The sequence below is a fragment of the Ornithorhynchus anatinus genome, chromosome 3 (assembly GCF_004115215.2).
Source record: "Ornithorhynchus anatinus isolate Pmale09 chromosome 3, mOrnAna1.pri.v4, whole genome shotgun sequence".
NCBI lineage: Eukaryota > Metazoa > Chordata > Mammalia > Monotremata > Ornithorhynchidae > Ornithorhynchus > Ornithorhynchus anatinus.
This window is the reverse complement of record NC_041730.1, coordinates 96,121,252-96,140,612: the sequence shown is the minus strand read 5'-3', so window position 1 is coordinate 96,140,612 and position 19,361 is coordinate 96,121,252. Positions and strand designations below refer to the sequence as shown.

At 44.0% G+C, this 19,361-nt stretch overlaps 1 protein-coding gene and 1 non-coding gene across 3 annotated transcripts in view; both read left to right on the top strand.

Annotated features, from left to right (window-relative positions):
* The window catches only part of FAM13C (family with sequence similarity 13 member C), a 126,694-nt gene that overhangs the window by 21,938 nt on the left and 85,395 nt on the right, over positions 1-19,361 (top strand). For both annotated transcript variants that reach the window (XM_029059499.2, XM_029059498.2), the window contains exon 3: positions 10,084-10,193. In XM_029059499.2, the coding sequence (XP_028915332.1) occupies positions 10,084-10,193 (110 nt within the window). The remainder of the gene's footprint in view (positions 1-10,083; positions 10,194-19,361) is intronic.
* Positions 3,771-3,908, top strand: LOC114810943. The gene has a single exon (XR_003758632.1). It is a non-coding gene; the product is annotated as a small nucleolar RNA SNORA7 (small nucleolar RNA).

The window sequence follows — 19,361 nt, the reverse complement described above, 5'->3', positions numbered from 1 at the left end:
CTGTTCCAAGCGCAGGGGGATACAAGGTGATCAGGTTGTCCCACGTGGGGCTCACAGTTTTTTAATCCCCATTTGACAGATGAGGTAACTGAGGCACAGAGGAGTTAAGTGACTTGCCCAAGGTCACACAGCTGACTAGCAGCGGAGCTGAGATTAGAACCCGTGACCTCTGACTCCCAAGCCCGCGCTCTTTCCACTGAGCCACGCTGCTTCTACGTTGGGCATGATATGGCGTTAACAAAGATGGAACTTCTTTACGTCTGCCTGTCTCTGCCTGCTCTCTCTCTCTGTTCTATTTCCACTCCTCTTTGTCTCTCTTTTTGAAACTGTGCTCAAAAAAAATCAATTAATATTGTTTCAAGCACCGTTCTAAATGTTGGGGGTAAATACAACTTAATCAGATCATTCACAGTCCTCTCCTAAGTAAGGTTCACTATGTTTCTGTCTCTGTCCCTGAATATCTCCTCCTTTTACCTCAGGCCAAACTCCTATCCATCTCTGACTAACAAAAATTAATTAATAGTCATTAAAAAAAAGTGGATGAGATGTTGATTTTTAACATGAAGGAGGAAAGAGACAAAGAATGAGTAACAACAGGACGACTAACCTGGAGGCAAGTGAAGGTCATGTAGAGGTATTGTAGGGGAATTTTTTCTCAAGTATCAGTTGCTGGAGGGATGGTCTTAAATCCAGAGTTCACTTGGAAGAAATGTTTTGGGAATTCAGGGGTCAGATTAAATATCAGCTAATTATGCTTTTTTCCATGAAAAAAACTCAAACAGCTTTGCTTTCAAACCCCCAAAGCAAGCCATAAAGTTCTTTTTAAAGCAGCTTTCTCTGCCTAAGGAACACAGTCCAAATAGATTAATATCACAGAATGTGTTAGGCCATTAATCAGCACACCCAAATGTGTGCTGAAATCCATACTTAACAAATATGAGAATATACAAATGGTTCAAATGCTTCCTTCATAGGCCATGTTAAGGTGAATGACCAAAACCCTTTTCTATTGCCCAGCTCCTGCTTTAGTTTCCATTGTTCAGCTGAACCACCAACAAAAACATCAGGAAAAGATTATCCTATTCACAAACTGTGAGCAACTAACTTTGGTTTGGCAATTAGGGATAATTGGAAAGCTTTTCTCTTCCTCTTGACATAGATCAACCAATCAATAACATTTATTGAGCAATTTATTTCTATCCATGGTCATTTTCCTGAATATATGTCTTGTGCTTTTTCTTAGTTAAAATAAAACAAACTTGAGACAAAACTTTGTTAGTCAAAATAAGAGATGAGATGTGAACTCCTTGGCTTTGTTTCTTAACCCTTTTCTCTTTCTAACTTTCCCAACATTAACTTACTAATACAATCCATCCAGTTTCACGAGTTTGCAACTTTGGGAACAAAATTGGATTCCCCACTCTCTCATTGCTTCCCAAATTCAATCTGTTCTACTTTGTGTGTGTTGGTCAAACTAATCAAGAAACTTCATCCTTTTAACCATGTTTGCATGTACCATAAAAATTAACTTGAAAATGGTCTTCGCTGCCAAAATCAGCCAAGGAATAAGTCCTAACAGTAAACACCGATCTAATGGCCAAGCATAATTTATAAAAGATGTTTTCCAATAGAAACTTTAACAATCCAGATCCATACTTTGAACACCAAGCTAATTTCAACAGAATCCTCATCTTTATATAAAAGGTAGTCAGATCAGAAACAGGCCCTGTCCCACATGAATCACACAGTTGAAAGAGGAGAGAACAGATATTTAATGCCCATTATACAGGTGTAGAAACTAAGGGACAGAAAAGTTAAGTGACTTGCCCAAGGTCACAAAGCAGCTGGAGCCAGGATTAGTCCTCTGACTCCTAGGTCCATGCTCTTTCTGCTAGGCCACACGGCTTCCCAAGTAATGTTTATTTACCCTCCCCTATAGACTTTGAGCCTCCTATAGGAGTGTCAGATGTGATTAACTTGGGTCTCCTCCAGTGCACAGTAGAGTGCTTGGCACATAGTAAACACTTGAACTACACACATGGCATAGTGGATAGAACACGAGCCTGAGAGTCGGAAGGTCATGGGTTCTAATCCCTGCTCTGCCACTTGTCTGCTGTGTAATCTTGGGCAAGTCACTTCACTTCTCTGCACCTCAGTTACCGCATCTGTAAAATGGGGATTGAGATTGTGAGCCCTATGTGAGACAAGAGACTGTGTCCAAGCCTAGTTTGCTTGTATCCACCCCAACGCTCAATACAGTGCCTGGCACACAGTAAGCGCTTAACATACTGCAGAATTATTATTATTAACATTATTAATACCGGTTATTTATTATGGGTAATAGTCATGTATCCTTGTCCATCCAACTTCTCCTGATACGATTTGTGAAAGAGAAGGGTAAGAAAGCTGGAAGGTGGAGCCTGGGAACTCAGTAGTTCTCCTGGTTATGGGGAACTGAAATTTGGAAAATGTGCAAAGCAGGAGTGACTATCAAGGAAGCTGAGGCAACAGAAAAGAAACTGCCTGTTCCAGTGACTCTCAGCTAGTCACTGCTAAACTACTAAATTCTATCATTTCTTCCTCAAGAAAATTTCCTGGAAACACTCTTTCCTCCCCAACCTTTGTCTCAGAACGTGATCCATCAAATCACAGAATCCTATATCAAGCTCCTCACTGGTCTTCCAGGCTCCATCCTCTCACTTTTTCAGGCTATCCTACCCATTTCTTTCCCAGTTGTCATCAGTGGTATTTACTGAGTGCTTACTGTGTGCTGAGCACTGTACAGTCCTCTTCCTGAAGTCACTTGGAATGTATCTCTCCAGTTCTCAGAAAACCTCCAATGGCTGCCCATCTCTCTCCACCTTAAGCAAAAAAATTCCTTATCATTAGTTTTACTCTCTACCAGATTTTTGCCATTTGACCTTATGTCTCTCTTCATCTGGTATACTTCATCATCCTAAATTCATCTTCTAACTGCACCCCACTCTCAACTTTCCAACTTCTGATCCCTTGTTCATGCTGTTTCCCTGGCTTAAACCTTCCTTTCTCACACCTCCCCAAATACACCAGACCACAACCATTCCTATCCTCAGAGCCCTTTTTTAAAAATCCCACTTCCTCCAGGAAGTCTGCCCTGATTATTTTCCAACGCCACAAATCTTGTCAACCCCAAAGCCACGCTAAACCAATATTCAGACTGATAATTTTATTTTTTAAATTCTTTCTGCTCCTACCTTCTTCTATCTCCCCAGTGAAGGTGTAAGTTCTCTGGGGGCGGGGAATGCATATTTTACTTCTGGTGAACTCTTCCCCAGGGCTACACACTCAGTAGACACTTAATCATTCAGTCATTGGTCTTGATTGGCAGCCTACTCTGGAGAGTTCTGGGAAGAACGTGGCTGCATCTGGCTCATCAAAGAATTGAGGGTGACCCATGACCGATCAAAATTATAATTGGCCCTTTCTCAAGGTGCTGGCAAGTCTCAAATTAAAGTAGCTCCACTTGTTTGCAGTGTTTCCTATATGGTGTTAATGCTGTCATTTTTAGTTTTAAAAATTATTTCTTGTGAAGTTAAATTGAATTTTTGACACTTGAGTGAATTTCAACTAAGCACCTTCAGAGGAGGGTTTGGCTTCCTAACATTTTGCTGTAAACTAGTCTGGATGTCCCTTTGGAAAAGCAGAACAACCCCATACTGCAGGGTCGTAAGTAGCTCTGTAAAATTATTATTATCAAGCAATTGTATTTATTGAGCACTTACTGTGTGCATCCCCTCTCAGGGTCGCACCTGAAGAGTTTTCAAGACTCTACCAGTCTCTGCTATGGGAAGGAGAGTCAAGCAGAGGCTTACCCATTCCATTCCTAGTTTGGGCAGTGGCTAGCAAGTGGAAGGCAATCTGCTACAAGTCAAAACTCACCTGTGCTGGGTAGCAGCGGCACGGGAGAGAGTCGAGGATGGAGACTCAAGTTTACTCTGTGGACGGAGGCAATGGTAAACCACTGCCATATTTTTACCAAGAAAACTCTATGGATACACTACCAGAATGATTGCGGATGGAGAGCGGAACGTTCTGGGAGAGATGTGTCTGGGGTGTCTCTATGGGCTGGAAATGATGGCATAAGACAAGGCCAGAATGTTTGCAGGGCACTGTAGTAAGAGCTTGGGAGAGGACATCACTACAACATAACAGACAAATTCCCTGTCCACATTAGATGCAACCAGGCCCACATCAGTTACTCCAGGTAATCAGGCTCATTGAGCCCTTAGGGACCAATTTCATTTTGCCATATGGAATGATGTCAGTTTTCTTTTTGTTAACCCCTGAAAGAGCTCTTCAGATGATGACTGCTCAGTGGGATGCAAGCATAATCCAGAGAAGCAGTGAAAGGACAAAAGACACTTTTAATGCCATTCTTCTTGTTCCTCCTTTAATGTTCTCAGCTACAATATTTTCTGAGGCCAGCCTTCAGGCACTGCCTTCTGCAAATGGAATTTCAAACAGCAAAGGTCATGCTTGTGGCAAGGCCTCAATTTGCTCTAATTCATATTGGAACAATGGCACCTGGAGCCAGAAAACCCACCCATGGAATCCGCCCACCCATTGACTGAGTGGGATGTTGAAGGAGTCCATCATGGCCACACCTCGCCAGGACATTTGTGTGTGATCGACCTGAATGTCGGCACCTTTTCTCTTCCATAGAAGCTCCTTCCCCCCTGCTCTTCTGAAGCTGTTAGCCGGCAGGGTGGAAAAATTACATTTGCTGGGAGACTGTGTTTTGCAAGGCAAAAACTCCCAACAGTCCCAGCCCTAAAATAGAAAGGAAAAAAAAAAGAAAAGCACAGCTAACAAGACAATCTGTCATTTTGCCATTTTAATTTAGTTAATGAATGGACATGCAGTCTCTTTTTAACATATTCTAAAGCAAGGATAACAGGTGGCTTAAAATGATCGTGCAAGTCGTCTTTTAAAAACCCAGCATTTTGGGTAAGAAAATGATCTCTCTATTGGAATTGCATTAAGGACTGAACAAAATGGCAAGTATTTGGCTTGATTAGATTTGAGCGCTCTGTGGCGACACTGTTCGTTCTAGAACATGAAACCGTCTGGCCACTGAAAAGTAGGTGGCAAATATGTTGTTCTATGCAGTTGACAGGGAAATTGAATCTTGAATCTCTCCCTGGTGGATTCAGTCCAAGTGGCTGCTCAATGATTCCTTGGGCCAGGAATTATGCGGCCAGTAGCAATGAGGCAGCAGGCAGGCTGTGGAGTATTTGGCCACTGGATGAAGTCAAGCACACCCCCTATACCTTGCCCTACTCTAGACGGGCAAATTAAAAAGAAGGACAGAAGAAATGAGGATTTAGGGAAAGCCTCTTGGAGGATATATGATTTTTTTAGGAGGGTTTTCAAGCTAGGGGAGTGGTAACATGGTGGATATGAAGGGGACAGGAGTTGTAGGTTTAAGGGAGAATGTGGGCAAGGGGTCAACATGGCCAGAGTGATTTTTCTCAGAAAACTGATCCAGGCAGCAAAGTGAAGTTGGATGGGAAAGAAGTGAGGGTGGAGGCAGAGAGGTCAGCAAGGAGTCTGAGGTAGTAGTCAAGAAAGGATATGACAAGTCCGTGGACCAGTGGTGAATGGAGAGTAAAGGATGGATTCTGGAGATGTTATGATGATAAAATTTACAGGATTTAGTGACAAAGTTATCAGATCATAGACATGCAAGGTTGTCAGATCAGACAAAATCCCTGTCCCACATGGGGAACACAATCTATATTATCCCCATTTTACAGCTGGGGAAAATGAGGCCCAGAGTTTGTGACTTGCCCGAGATCACATGGCAGACCAAGGGAAGAGCTGGTACTAGAAGCTGGGTCTTTTAAGATCCCAGTCCTGTACTGTTTCCACTAGGCCTTGTGGGAGGAGATATAGAGAAGGAAGAATAAGATTCTCAAGGGAGAAGCAGTTGAAGTGTTTTGGACTTTGGAGGGAAAAAACTGAAAGCTTCGAAGGGAAAAGATTTTCATTAGAAAAGATTTGGACAGGGCAGACTCCTTACCGTTGTTTTTAAGACGACCGAGGGGAATGCATTGAAGTGTACTGAAAATTACTGTAAGGAAAATGAAGACAAGTATGGGATTTGTTACCATAGGAAGGTGTGCAAGCCACAGATATCAGTAGGTTCAAGAAAGATTTAGATTATTGGTATAGTTTTCAATAAAGGGAAACTACAGGAAAAGTGTGGGATAAAGTAGGAAAAGCTATGGGTGTTAAATGCTACATTTATTGCAAGATGAATGTCAAGGAGGAGTAACCTTCAGTTGCTTCTCGGATTACCATGCTGTGGGAAGCAGATCCTTGTGTGGGTGGATCATTGGTCCAACCCAGTAATCAATCAGTAGTATTAATTGAGTGCTTACCATGTGCAGGTCACTGTACTAAGCGCTTGGGACAGTATAATGCAGCAGAGTTGTTTGACAAGGTAGTTCATAAATCTCAGCAAAATATCTACTTATGGATTGTTTTTTTGTTTGCTTATTGTGAAAATGATGTAAGTAGTTGGTCCGAGTGGGTGCTGTAATGTTTATGGCACCGTTAGAAAAGTTGGAACAGTTAAGAAACAATTCTTGCTACTGGAATCTTGACTTCCATCATGACCATTTTGGGATGAAAGAGCCCTCTTTCATTTGATCTTGTTTTTGATGAAGGAGTGCCTTGGGAACAAAAAGTGGAATCTTTGAAAAATGCAGAATAATAAATTTTATTAGTATTACTGAGAAAGTGAAGTGCCAAAGTTTCTGAGTCAGATAGAGTTGACTTTCCAGAGTTAGTAATGGGAGGGGTGAAGTTTGCCTGTGTAGATAAGCACCTGAGAGATCAGTACAGAAGGGTGTTTGCTATTTCAAATGTATATTATGGCAAATTTTTATATGTAAGCGTTACATTTCAGTGGCAGGAATTGTCTTTTACTTTTATTGTGCTCTTCCAAGAGCTCAATTCAGTTCTCTGTAAGCAACAGGCCTAGCTTCAAAACTACAATTGGTTGATTTGGATTTTATTTTTCTATTGGCTTTCAGAAGTGGAAGCAGCTAGATATGGCAATATTTCATCTGGTAACCGGTAGAGGGCAGGAAGTGTGATCCTGGAGTTTTGAGACATTGTAACCATAACCGGCAGAGGATATATAAGCAAGTTTTCAGGGGCCCTTGAAATTTTGGAGAGAATATCCTGCAGTCCTAATTTTCATCCAGGCTTTGGCTGTTGATTCTCTGGGTGCCACAGAGTATGTTTTTTCTGAATCTATCTTTGGTGGCTGGTAATCCTGAATCACAGGTAGTCCCTCTTAGTGATCTAGTAGTCTGGGGAAAGAACAGAAACCCAAGATTTCTGCTCCCAGGCCACCCTGGATGAATCCAAGAAGAGGCAGACCTGCTAACTTCACCTCCTGTCTCTCCCTGCCTTCCCTCCCAGCATTTTTATACAATCTAATTGAGGAGTTTGGTTGTGAATGGAACCAGGGTGATGGAGTCGAGAGTTGTTTTTTGTTTTTTTAATATGGGGGAGATTCAAGCATATTTGAAGGTGGTGGGAAAGGAGCCATCGCAGAGTCAGCATTTGAAGAGGGCAATTAGAGAAAAGAAAAAGGTGGGTGCAAGTGTTTTTAGCTAGATTGTAAGCTTCTTTTTTATTTTTTTTCTAGTGGTATCTGTTAAGCTCTTACTATGTGTCAAACACTGTTCTAAGCACCAGGGGAGAAAATGATAGATATATTCATATATACCTAAGTGCTGTGGGATGGGGAGTGGAGGGGGATGTCTCACATGGGGCTCACAGTTTTAATCACCATTTTATAGATGAGATAACAGAGGTACAGAGAAGTTAAGTGGTTTGCCCAAGGTCACACAGCAGACAAGTGGCAGAGCCAGGATTAGAACCGATGTCCTCTGACTCCCAAGCCCGTGTTGTTTCCACTAAGCCTTGCGTGACAAGTCTTAGTACAGTACTCTATAGTTGGTGCTCAATAAATGCTATGGGTTGCTTATAAAGTGAGAAGAAATGGAGTAAGGCACCGTTTGTGGGAGCTAGGATTTGAAGGCAGGTGAGAGATCTCAAGACAGATGGCTGGATAAACTGAGAGAATAGCTATAAGGGTAGGAGGGAATTGAGATAGATGGGGGATTTTGAGGAGTTGCTTTCAGTTTTATCAACAAAGTAGTTGGTATGGTTGTCAGGGATGAGAGGGAAGGGAAGTGAGGGCACTGGGAACTTCAGGAGGGAGTTAAAGGTCTGGAATAATTGGTAGGGGACAACAGGCTCAGGAGTCAGTGAGGAAATGTAATGTCACTGACCTGAAGGCGAGGCAAATAAAGTGGCAAAAGTCAGCTTGATGTTTGGAGGAAGGGTTTAGGCTTACTTGTAGTTTGTAGATTCCAAAATAAGGAGGAAGGGAATTATCACTTTCTAGAATAGAGGGCCAATAAAATGTAAATTTGATGTTCAAACAGAGAAAGGTTAAAATATGCATTTCTCATTTATCCACTTGTGTTTGTTTACTGTAAATCAGTAGCCAGTAAACTGACCCAGGGCAGGGATCACATCATCATCTTCTTCTGTTAGTCTGCAAGGACCGTAGTGCAGTGTTCTGCCTACAGTGACTCTGAAAACATAGTGTAGATGTTAGTGATGATGAAAATGCCTTAGAATTCTGAGGTAAGTAGCTATAAAAGTGGGACTTTGACACATCCAACCCCAATAACAATAATAATAATATGGTATTTGTTAAGCACTTACTATGTGCCAAGCACAGCTCTAAATGCTGGGAGGGATACAAGGTAATCAGGTTTTCCCACATGGGGCTCATAGTCTTCATCCCCATTTTACAGATGAGGGAACTGAGGCCCAGAGTAGTCAAATGACCTGTCCACAGTACACAGCTGACAAGCAACAGAGGCGGGATTAGAACCCATGTCCTCTGACTCCCAAGTCCGTGCTCTTTCCATTGAGCCAAGCTGCTTCTCACCTTTGGTGGGATATAACATGAGTGGAAGGGGTTTGGGTTGGAGTGGCCTTATGGAATGCATTTCTGCACAGGCCAAGTCTGAATCTGTGGGACCGTTGCAGGCTGGTCCAGAACGAAATTCTGGGATCAGCTTGCTTTCCTCTCCTTTGGCTGCCAGTCCAGCACAAAAGAGGAAAAGCAAGGGGATATATATATATATATATATATTCATATAAATTATGAAGAAGATAATCTAGGCATGATCTTCCCTGATGAGCCCTACCGCCATCAGAAGCAGATCCAGGGCAGGTTTGGGACTCAAATCCGACCAACGAGGGAGGGGGAACTCGCTATAATTTATACAAGCAGAGTGGCAGGCTATTTCTCTACAAACAAAATCGCAACAACAATTTGGGTATCTTTTAAGTGCTTACTATGTCCAAGCACTGTGCTGAGCACTAGGGAAGGTACAGTGCAATCAGATCAGATTCAGTCCCCATCTCACACGGCACTCATGGTCTAAAGGGGCTAGGCTCCACAACTACTGTCACTCAAAGCCGCCCCCGATTTGCAGACTGGTGCTCAGAGCAGCTGACCTTTACCAGACTTGTAGCCCAGTCAGTCCATTGTACACAAACCAGTGAGCACCCGTAAGCTCCTGGCAAGACTGAGAAAGAGACACATGGTTTGATCAATGGAGTTTATATGCTAGACTTTGGAGAACTAGCCTTTCCTGTGAAAATGCAGGAAGTGGGGCCTTGTATTGTTCTCATGGGTGGCGTGAGTTGGACGGCATTGTTTCTTGTGAAGAGTCAACTTTCTCAAAATGATGAAGACTGACAGTAGCATGCTGAGGGGTGGATGGACACTTTCTCCGTTTCCAAACCTTATTCTAGGTCATTTGTAACTCGACATTTGCTGAAAATAGAAAGAGAGCTTCTTATTTTCCGAACCGCTGGTCAGAATCTCTTCTTCACAAATTAGTGCTTAAGGTGATGAAACTATTTTATCTTCCAGCGAAATGCTCTTGTCAACCCAATTGCTGCTGACGGTGTGTTTGCTTTTCTTGTTGGTTCCTGCAGGAGACGGAGAATGTGGTGCCAAGTGTGTTGGAATGTCAAGGGAGAGCAGCTCCTGGCTGTCCTCAGAGCAGTGCGTTCTGGGGCCAAGACACAGTGAGGTTCCGGCCAAGGTGAGGCCTCTTGCTGGGAAGGTTGCCTTGGGCTGGTGGCTTACTTCACTTCACGGGAATGCTCAACACATAGGCCGCTGCCCACCTGAAATATCAAGACTCCTGGCTTTGACTGACAGCAGTATTTATTGGGTGAAAAACAGCTTGCTGAGAGCAGTGGAGCTGGAGAGATGGACACAGCCTATGTCTTCTGTTTTCAGCTTGTAAACAAGCCTCCCGGGAAGCAAAAAACAAAAGCCAGGCCCTGCCTCTGAACTCCGCCTTGTACTTTTTCCCTTCTGGCCCATCCCTTCCCACCTTTAGTATCTCATTGACAATACTTGGCAAAGGTCAACCAGTTTGGCCAACTGTCGGGCTTGGACGTGAGCTGTCATTGAAGTAGGGTGGCTCAGTGGAAAGAGCACGGGCTTGGGAGCCGGAGGTCACGGGTTCGGATCCTGTCACCTGCACCCGTGTGACTGAGGGGAAGTCCCTTCACTTCTCTGTGCCTCAGTTACCTCATCTGTAAAATGGGGATTAAGACTCTGAGCCTCATGTGGGACAACCTGATTACCCTGTGTCTACCCCAGCGCTTAGAACAGTGCTTTGCACATAGTAAGAGCTCAACAAATACCAACATGATTAATATTTGGCCTTCTTAAGTTGTTCCACGGTTACTAAGTCTCATCCAGATAGGCCTGATTTGAGGCGCCTCTGCTACTCCTTTGCCGCTCATTCCCACCTTCATCCCAGAAGTGACTTCTGATGGGCCTGTTGACCAGAGTCAGAGTCCCCTAGGCCAGTAAGGGGAGCTCCAGGCCAGAAGGTACCTACTGGACCACCCCAGAGCCAGGTTTAGACACCAGGGGGCGACCTTGGCTGCCTGGAGACCCACCAGGATGCAGAGTGTGAACTGGTGGTACCCAAGGCTCCGATCCGTGCCTGAAGGAGTGCCTGCCCACTTTGATCCATTCATTCAGCCATGCTATTGAGCACTTACTGTGTGCAAAGCACTGTACTAAGCACTTGGGAGAGTACAATACAACAACGAACCCTGCCCCAAATGAGCTTACACTCTAGAGGTCCACAGAGCAGGTTGTGTGGCCAGCATTTGCAAAATGAAAAATTCTGGATCTCTTTAATGTTTCCGAGGGAGCACTGATAATAATAATAATAACTGGGGTATCTGTTGAGTGCTAACTTTGTGCCAAGTACAGGCTGGGGTAAATGCAGTGCAATCAGATTAGACAGAGTCTCCATTCCACAGGGGGCTCCCACTATGAGGTGGAGGGAGGACAGGTATTTGATCCCTCTTTTAAAGAGGGGGAAACGGAAGCGTAAAGAAGTTAACAATAATAATAATAATGATGTCGGTATTTGTTAAGAGCTTACTATGTGCAGAGCACTGTTCTAAGCGCTGGGGTAGACACAGGGGAATCAGGTTGTCCCACGTGGGGCTCACAGTCTTAATCCCCATTTTACAGATGAGGTAGCTGAGGCACAGAGAAGTTAAGTGACTTGCCCACAGTCACACAGCTGACAAGTGGCAGAGCTGGGATTCCAACTCATGACCTCCGACTCCAAAGCCCGTGCTCTTTCCACTTGATGTACCCAAGATCGCACGGCAAACACTTGGCAAAGCAGAGATTAGAACTCAGATTTTCTGATTCCCAGACCCATGCTCTTTCTGCTAGGCAGCCCTATTTCTCTAGGCTGTCTCACGACAATGTACACCTATGTCCAAGGCCGTTCACTACGAAACTCAATAAGGCTACCAAGGCCCTTTCCTCCCTCTTTGACCCACTATATATTCCTTCGTGCTCCCAATACCCCCTACCCTTCCCAGCTAGCAGGTAGTGTTCCTGAATCTGGGTCATTGTTTTCTAAGGTGGAGGGAAGATTGGCTATCTCAGCTCTGACTCTTTCTCTTCCTCTACATCCTTGACCAGTGTCTTCTCTATGGCATTCTGGGAAAAGGGGAAGTGATGGAAAGGGGCCCCTGGTGACATAAAGCACTCTTGCTCCACTTCCAATTGTTGCTACCATTTCCTGGGCACCTTGTCTTTCATTCATTCGATTGTATTTATTGAGCACTTACTATGTGCAGAGCAGAGCACTGTACTAAATGCTTGGGAGAGTAGTACATTATAACAATAAACAGACACATTGCTTGTCCACAATGGGTTTACGATCAGTTAAGGGTATTTGAGGGCTTACTGTGTGAAGAGCACTGGACTAAGTGCTTGGGAGAACACAATACAACAGAGTTGGTAGACACATTCCCTGCCTACATTCCCTGTCTTGCCTTATGCTGTTGAATTGTTTCTGACCCCTAACGACTCCATGGACACATCCCTTCCAGAACTCCCCACCTCCATCTACAATCCTTCTGGAAATGAATCCAGAGAGTTTTCTTGGTAAAAATATGAAGGTTGTTCATTCATTCAATTGTTTTGTTTACTGTTGCCATCTTCCATTCCTGGGCTTAATGGGACCCCAAATATTAGAATATCAGATTAGTGTGGCTTGCTCTCCTCTTCATGCCATCATAGATCTATTTCTGCTCCTCTATGCTTTTCTTTCCTGGTGACCTTGACGTGATTCTGAAAAGAGGGCGGGAGAGCAGCCAGGAAGATTCAAAAAGGCAAACTTCAAAAAAAATGATCTAGTCTCCCACTCGCCTGGCACCCAAATCTCCTTGAGAGACCCATCATTAAGAAACTGGGAGAATCAGAATTTCAGGAGCAGGTAACCTGGGGAGAGAAGCCAAGGAACGGCAGAATAACTTCCCTGGGAACGGGGCTGGTGGTGATGAATTAGAGGATAAGAAAAATTAGAATTAGAGGGCAATCTTGGCTCTGCCACTTGTCCGGTATGCGACCTTGGGCAAGTCACTTAGCTTCTCTGTGCCTCAGTTACCTCAACTGTAAAATGGGGATTAGCTGTGAGCCTCATGTAGGACATAGATTGTATTCAACCTGATTACTTAGTTTCTATCCCAGCATGTGGAACAGCGTCAGGCACATAGAGCTTAATAAGCACGATTTAAAAAAAAGATCAAGGCCAGCAGTCAGTCAGCGAGGAGAAAACATTGCAACTCTGGAGTCCCAAGGCTCAGAAGTGGCACGTGTGTAAACGGAACATGGGAAAGAGAGAGAGATGGTTTGGGGGGCTGGGGCTGGAGAATCGTCAGGAATTCCCTCCGAAAAGCATTCTGGGTTAGGGGGTCCGGATGACGACGATACGACGACCTCACACAGAGTGCCTGAAGTAACGCGAGCAAATAACATGTGTCTGGTTGTCAGTCTCCATGACCCAGGGAGTGGTGGCGATATTTTACCTGTCTTGAGGTGGCCAAATGTCCGAAGTCTGCCTTGAGGAGAACTACTAATTGGAATACTTAGCTCCAGTGAGGCCAGGGGCCAGGAAACACTCAGCGGTACAATTATAAACCCTCTCTGGGCCCCTCAGCTGGATTCCACTTGGAATAAAAGATTTCCCTTCTCACAGTCTGATCCTCTGGGGAATGAGAAATGGGAAAACTTCTCAGGCCCTCCCTCAGTCAATCGATACTGTTTATCGAAGGCTGACTGTCCTGCCTACTGAGACTGTGAACCCCATGTGGGACATGATTATCTTGGGTCTATCCCAGCCCTTAGTACATTGCTTTTCACATAGTAAGTGCTTAACAAATACCGCCATTATTATTATTATCGTTATTGTGTGCAGAAACAGTACCGGCTGGGAGAGCTCAGTAGTGGACATTATCCCAGCCCTCAAGGAACTTAGAGTCTAGCTTAAGGCAGAGTTCTTCCTATATGCCTAGTGCATGAGCCTGGAAATCATAACACCAACCTACTCTCTTTACCTTGTTCTCATCTAGAAGCAGCGTGGCTCAGTGGAAAGAGCACGGGCTTTGGAGTCAGAGGTCATGGGTTCGAACCCCGGCTCGGCCACTTGTCAGCTGTGTGACTTTGGGCAAGTCACTTAACTTCTCGGTGCCTCAGTTACCTCATCTGTAAAATGAGGATTAAGACTGTGAGCCCCACGTGGGACAACCTGATTCCCCTGGGTCTACCCCAGCGCTTAGAACAGTGCTCGGCACATAGTAAGCGCTTAACAAATACCAACATTATCATCTATCCCGCCACCAATCCCACGCCCACGTTCTCCCTCAGATCCGGAGCTCTCCCCCACTTCGTATTTGAGGTCCTCCATTCTCTCCACTTTCAAAAACCTGAACAAAATCACCTCTTCCCCAAGAGGCCTTTCCTGACTAAACCCTTATTTCTCCTATCCGTCCTACAATTGTGTTAACTATTTACTTGGCTGTGTACCTTTTAAACACTTTGATACTCAACCCAGTCCCACAGCACCTATGTAAATATTCTTATACTCTATTACTGTCCCATCCTTTTTTTATTTTAATATCTGTCTCTCCTTATAGACTATAAGTGCCTTCTGGCCAGGGATCACATCTCTGTATTTTCCCAAGTGCTTAGTACAGTGCTCTGCAATTCATTCATTCAATTGTATTTACTGAGTACTTACTGTATGCAGAGCACTGTACTAAGCACTTGGAAAGTACAATTTGTCAGCAGAGACAATCCCTACCCTACAATGGGCTCACCGTCCAGAAGATGGGCTCACAGTCTAGAAGTAAGTACTCAATAAATGTCATTTATTGATTGAGCCGTGGAGCAGCGTGGCTTAGTGGAAAGAGCCTGGGCTACGGAGTCAGAGGTCATGGGTTCGACTCCCGGCTCTGCCACTTGTCAGCTGTGTGACTGTGGGCAAGTCACTTAACTTCTCTGTGCCTCAGTTACCTCATCTGTAAAATGGGGATTAACTGTGAGCCTCATGTGGGACAACCTGATTACCCTGTATCTCCCCCAGTGCTTAGACTAGTGCTCGGCACATAGTAAGCGCTTAACAAATAGCAACATTATTATTATTACCTGCTGGGACATTCCCCATAAGGGTCATCGTTTGCACCTTCAAGTCTCAGCTTTTTTCCCAAGGGATGGTTTCCATATCTGAACCCATCCACCCTGGGTACTAATTATTAGAAACTTTCTTCCTCAGAAGCAAAGGCCAAAAATTGAATGGGTGAGAATGCTGAGCGGGGTCCTAGGCTTTGGGTCCTTTCAGGTCAGAGACCCATCCGGGAACGGGAGCCGTGACAGGAAATGTGTGGGGCAGCTGTCTCTTCTCTCAATAACAGCAGAGAAATTCAATCCCTGGGCTGGTCAGCTGATGGTTTGGGATCACTGGGTGAGCACTGGACTTCTAGATGTGACATTTAGAAAGTTAGTTCCGAGGCACTGGTTTCAGTGACTCATCAGCTACCAAGAGGTGAGTTATCCTGGGATTGTGATGAAAAATCCAGAGCATATTAATTTCTCACTGTTTAAATTTATCACTCTATTTCTGAATATGATCAGTCTATTCTAATTAGGCTCCATCTACTAGTTTCTGTCTGAGTATTTGAGCACACAGTGGATGGAGGAACACTAATGCTGTCCTTACCTTACTGATGAGGAAAACCTCACGATATCGAGGGGTCTTGCCTTGTCTTATGCCGTCTAGTAGTCTGACCCATAGCGACGCCGTGGACAGATCTCTACCAGAACGCCCCACCTACATCTGCAGTCGTTCTGGTAGTGTATCCGTAGGTTTTCTTGGTAAAAATATGGAAGTGGTTTACCATCGCCTCCTTCCGTGCAGTAAACTTGAGTCTCCACCCTCGACTCTCTCCCGTGCCGCTGCTGTCCAGCACAGGTGAGTTCTGACTTGTAGCAGCTTGCCTTCCGCTCGCTAGCCACTGTCCAAGCTAGGAATGGGTAGGCCTGTGCTTGACTCTTCCTCCCATAGTCAAGACTGGTAGAGTACTGGAAACTCTCTGGGTGTGGCCCAGAGAGGGAATAATTAAAGGTTCACTATGTAAAATCACTGTTTCCATAAAGAGAAACAGCATGGCCTAATGGAAAAAGCACGGGCCTGGGAGTCAGAGGACCTGGATTCTAATCCCAGCTCTGCCATTTGCCTACTCTGTGACTTTGGGCAAGTTGCTTAACTTCTCTGTGACTCGGTTACCTCATCTTTAAAATGAGGATCTGTAAAATCCATTTAATCATACTTATTGAACGCTTACTGTTTGGAGAGCACTGTACTAAACGCTCTCCTACCTCTGACTTAGACTGTGAGCCATACGTGGGACAGGGACTGTGTTCAACCTGATTATCCTGAATCAAACCTAGTGCTTAGTATAGTGCCTGGCACATAGTAAGAGCTTAATAGGTACGATTAAAAAAGCTCTCCATTTTCAGAATCTCTTATTTAGAACTGCCTAGAAAATATCGCTATGTGCTCACAGTATAAATAGGGAGATCAGAATTGAATCTCCATTTTTCAGATCGGAAAAGTGAGGCCCAGGTAAGTTAAGTCACTGGCCCAAGGCCACACAACAGGCAAATGACAAAGCCAGGATTAGAACTCAGGTCCTCTGACTCTCCGACCCATGTTCTTTCCAGTAGGTCCCATTGCTTCTGTTATCTTCCCTTCCTCATTAGCCAAACAACCCCCCTATTTCCCCCTGTTCTGTCGTGTCTCTCGTGTCGTGGTCTGTTCCTGCTGCTGCAGTGATTAAATATGTTGTGCATCACTGACAGGTATTACAGAGTCCCATGTTTCATCAACATCATGGGGCAGTGTGGGACCCAAATTATACTGCGGGAAAGGCAGCATTACAGCTAAAGAGTTAGTTCTGTACAAGCACATTACATGGCAGTTCAATTTAGAGATGACTTGGAATTTGTTTTAGCTGTTCCAAAAAATTGTGAAATCGAATGGACTGGAAATAAAAGGTTCAGAAGCCAAATAAATCTAAGATCCAGTTCCTGGCAACGTAGGTATTTTTTCCTTCCTTTTCATCCATGGGTGACCCAGAACATGCACCAGTGCAAAGTAAAATCTTGGAGGGTGGGAAGATTTCAAGGGTAACGACGGGGCGACAATAGAGCAGTACCTGGCAGTCCCAAATTTTGGTCCAGAAACGTTTGGCGGATTGGAAGCAATAGGTGAGCTTGATACTATGTCCACTCTGACTACCCTAGCATTTTTCCACAGAGTTTGGTAAATGCAAGGTAAGTGTTTAACAAATGTTATCATCATTGTATTCTAGAGCCATCAATCAGTTGTTTTCATTGTAGGCTTATTATGTGCATAGCATTGAACTAAACACTTGGGAGAGTACAAAAGAATTAGCAGACATGTTCCCTGCAAAAAAGGGCGGAGGTTATTGTTATTACTAAGGATAGTGGTATTTGCTCATTCATTCAACAGTATTTATTGAGCACTTACTATGTGCAGAGCACTGTACTAAGCGCTTGGAATGTACAAATCGGTAACAGGTAGAGACAGTTCCTGCCCTTTGATGGGCTTACAGTCTAATTGTGAAGGGTTTACTATGTGCCAAGCACTGTTCTAAGCACTGAGGTAGGTACAGGTGTCACGGTCTTAATCCCCATTTTACAGATGAGGTAACTGAGCCACAGAGAAGCTAAGTGACTTTTCCTAAGTCACATGTCAAACAAGTGGAGGAACCAGGATTAGAACCCAAGCCCTCTGACTCCCAAGCCCGTGCTCTTGCCACTGGACCAATCTGCTTTTCAGCTGAAGCTCTAAGAGAAAGGGAAGAACATTTTGGAGGTAACACTAGAGAGGTTATTAGAGAGTCTTAAAAACACCTCACAGTTGCTCTTCAAAAAAGGAAGAAATGAGAACAAAAAACAAAAACAAAAAAAATCCAGGGGGGGATGATGATGTATACATAATGAACTGGGCAAAACGTTTGGAAGGAAATGTCAGCCGCTCAACTCTTCCTTATTGATCAACTCCTTGTTTTGCATTTTCTTACCTATGTTTCTAATTCACAGTTACTCTTTGGTAGTTTCTTAAACATTCATGCATAAAGAAGGAATTTTCTTTTCTGAACTTGAAAGGCTATGGAGACTACTATCTGCCTTTCACACTTTTTTAAATTCAAAAGCCCAGAAATGCATATGTGTGAGAGTATACTCTCACCCCAATTTTATAGTTAACCTAATATATTTAGGTATGAGAATGACTAACTCACAAAGCAGTTCAATATATTCCTACCTATTAAAAGTCATTAGGGCATTACATGGTTGAAATATTTTTGTGTCTTAAAATAACTTGTTGGTCTGCAGAGCAACTATTTCATCTAACTTTGCTATTAATTATTTACCTGTTGAGGCTAGGCATTTACTAGTTTTTTAGACTTCACGTACTTTCAGTTCCTAGTTGCACGGGTCATAACTTGGGGGAACAGTTTCTCACAACGGGCAGGAATAATAGCCTTTGAGGGCCTTTTTGGAAGATTCCAGATGAAAGGGAAAAAAAAGTGCATGTTCTTTGTAGAAAGAGGAAGCTTTATTGGCAGCATTTCTTCACGGGCGGATGGGATCTTTTGTTTGCCGTTCCAAGTTAGTGAACCTGCTTATATCTAAAAGTGAGCTCAAGGTTACTCCCAAGAAGTTAGCACTTTGGTATTCTCTCAGCAGAATGGAATGGCCACCCGAAGTTCTTGGTCAGGACGTTATTTGCCTGGCTTGGGACGGCAAGAATATTTGAGGAGATTTTTACCTCAGGGAATTGGAATTAAGATGGAACAATGATGAGAGAGCGGGGGGGACAAAACCAAAAGTAATGACTGTGCGTAGGATGGTGCTCTGAGCCATCAGTCTTGCTCTTCTTTCCGATGAATTGAGCTTATCCTCCTACATTCCTCCTCCTTGTTCCTGCCTTGCTTTTCTCTTTCTCTTCCACCGTGTGGCTTGTCCTCTCCCATCGTTTTCCTCCCTCGAGGACTCGCCTTGCTATCCGACGCAAACCTGAAACTGGTTTTTGGGTTTCTCTGTTCCACGTCCGACGATGGCTAATGAAGAGAGTGAAGACAAAACGCTATCTTCTGCTGAGGAACTCTCCTAGAGATCTGTGCCATAGTCAAAGTTTTGACTGCTAACTCAATCAATGATATTGATCACCTACTGTGTGCAGAGCACTCTGGAAGAGTTCAGTTTGGAAGAGTTGATAGACATGATCTTTGCCCTCAAGAAACTACAGTCTAGTCTCCCAGTGCACAGTTTTGGCTATGTGGGACCCAAG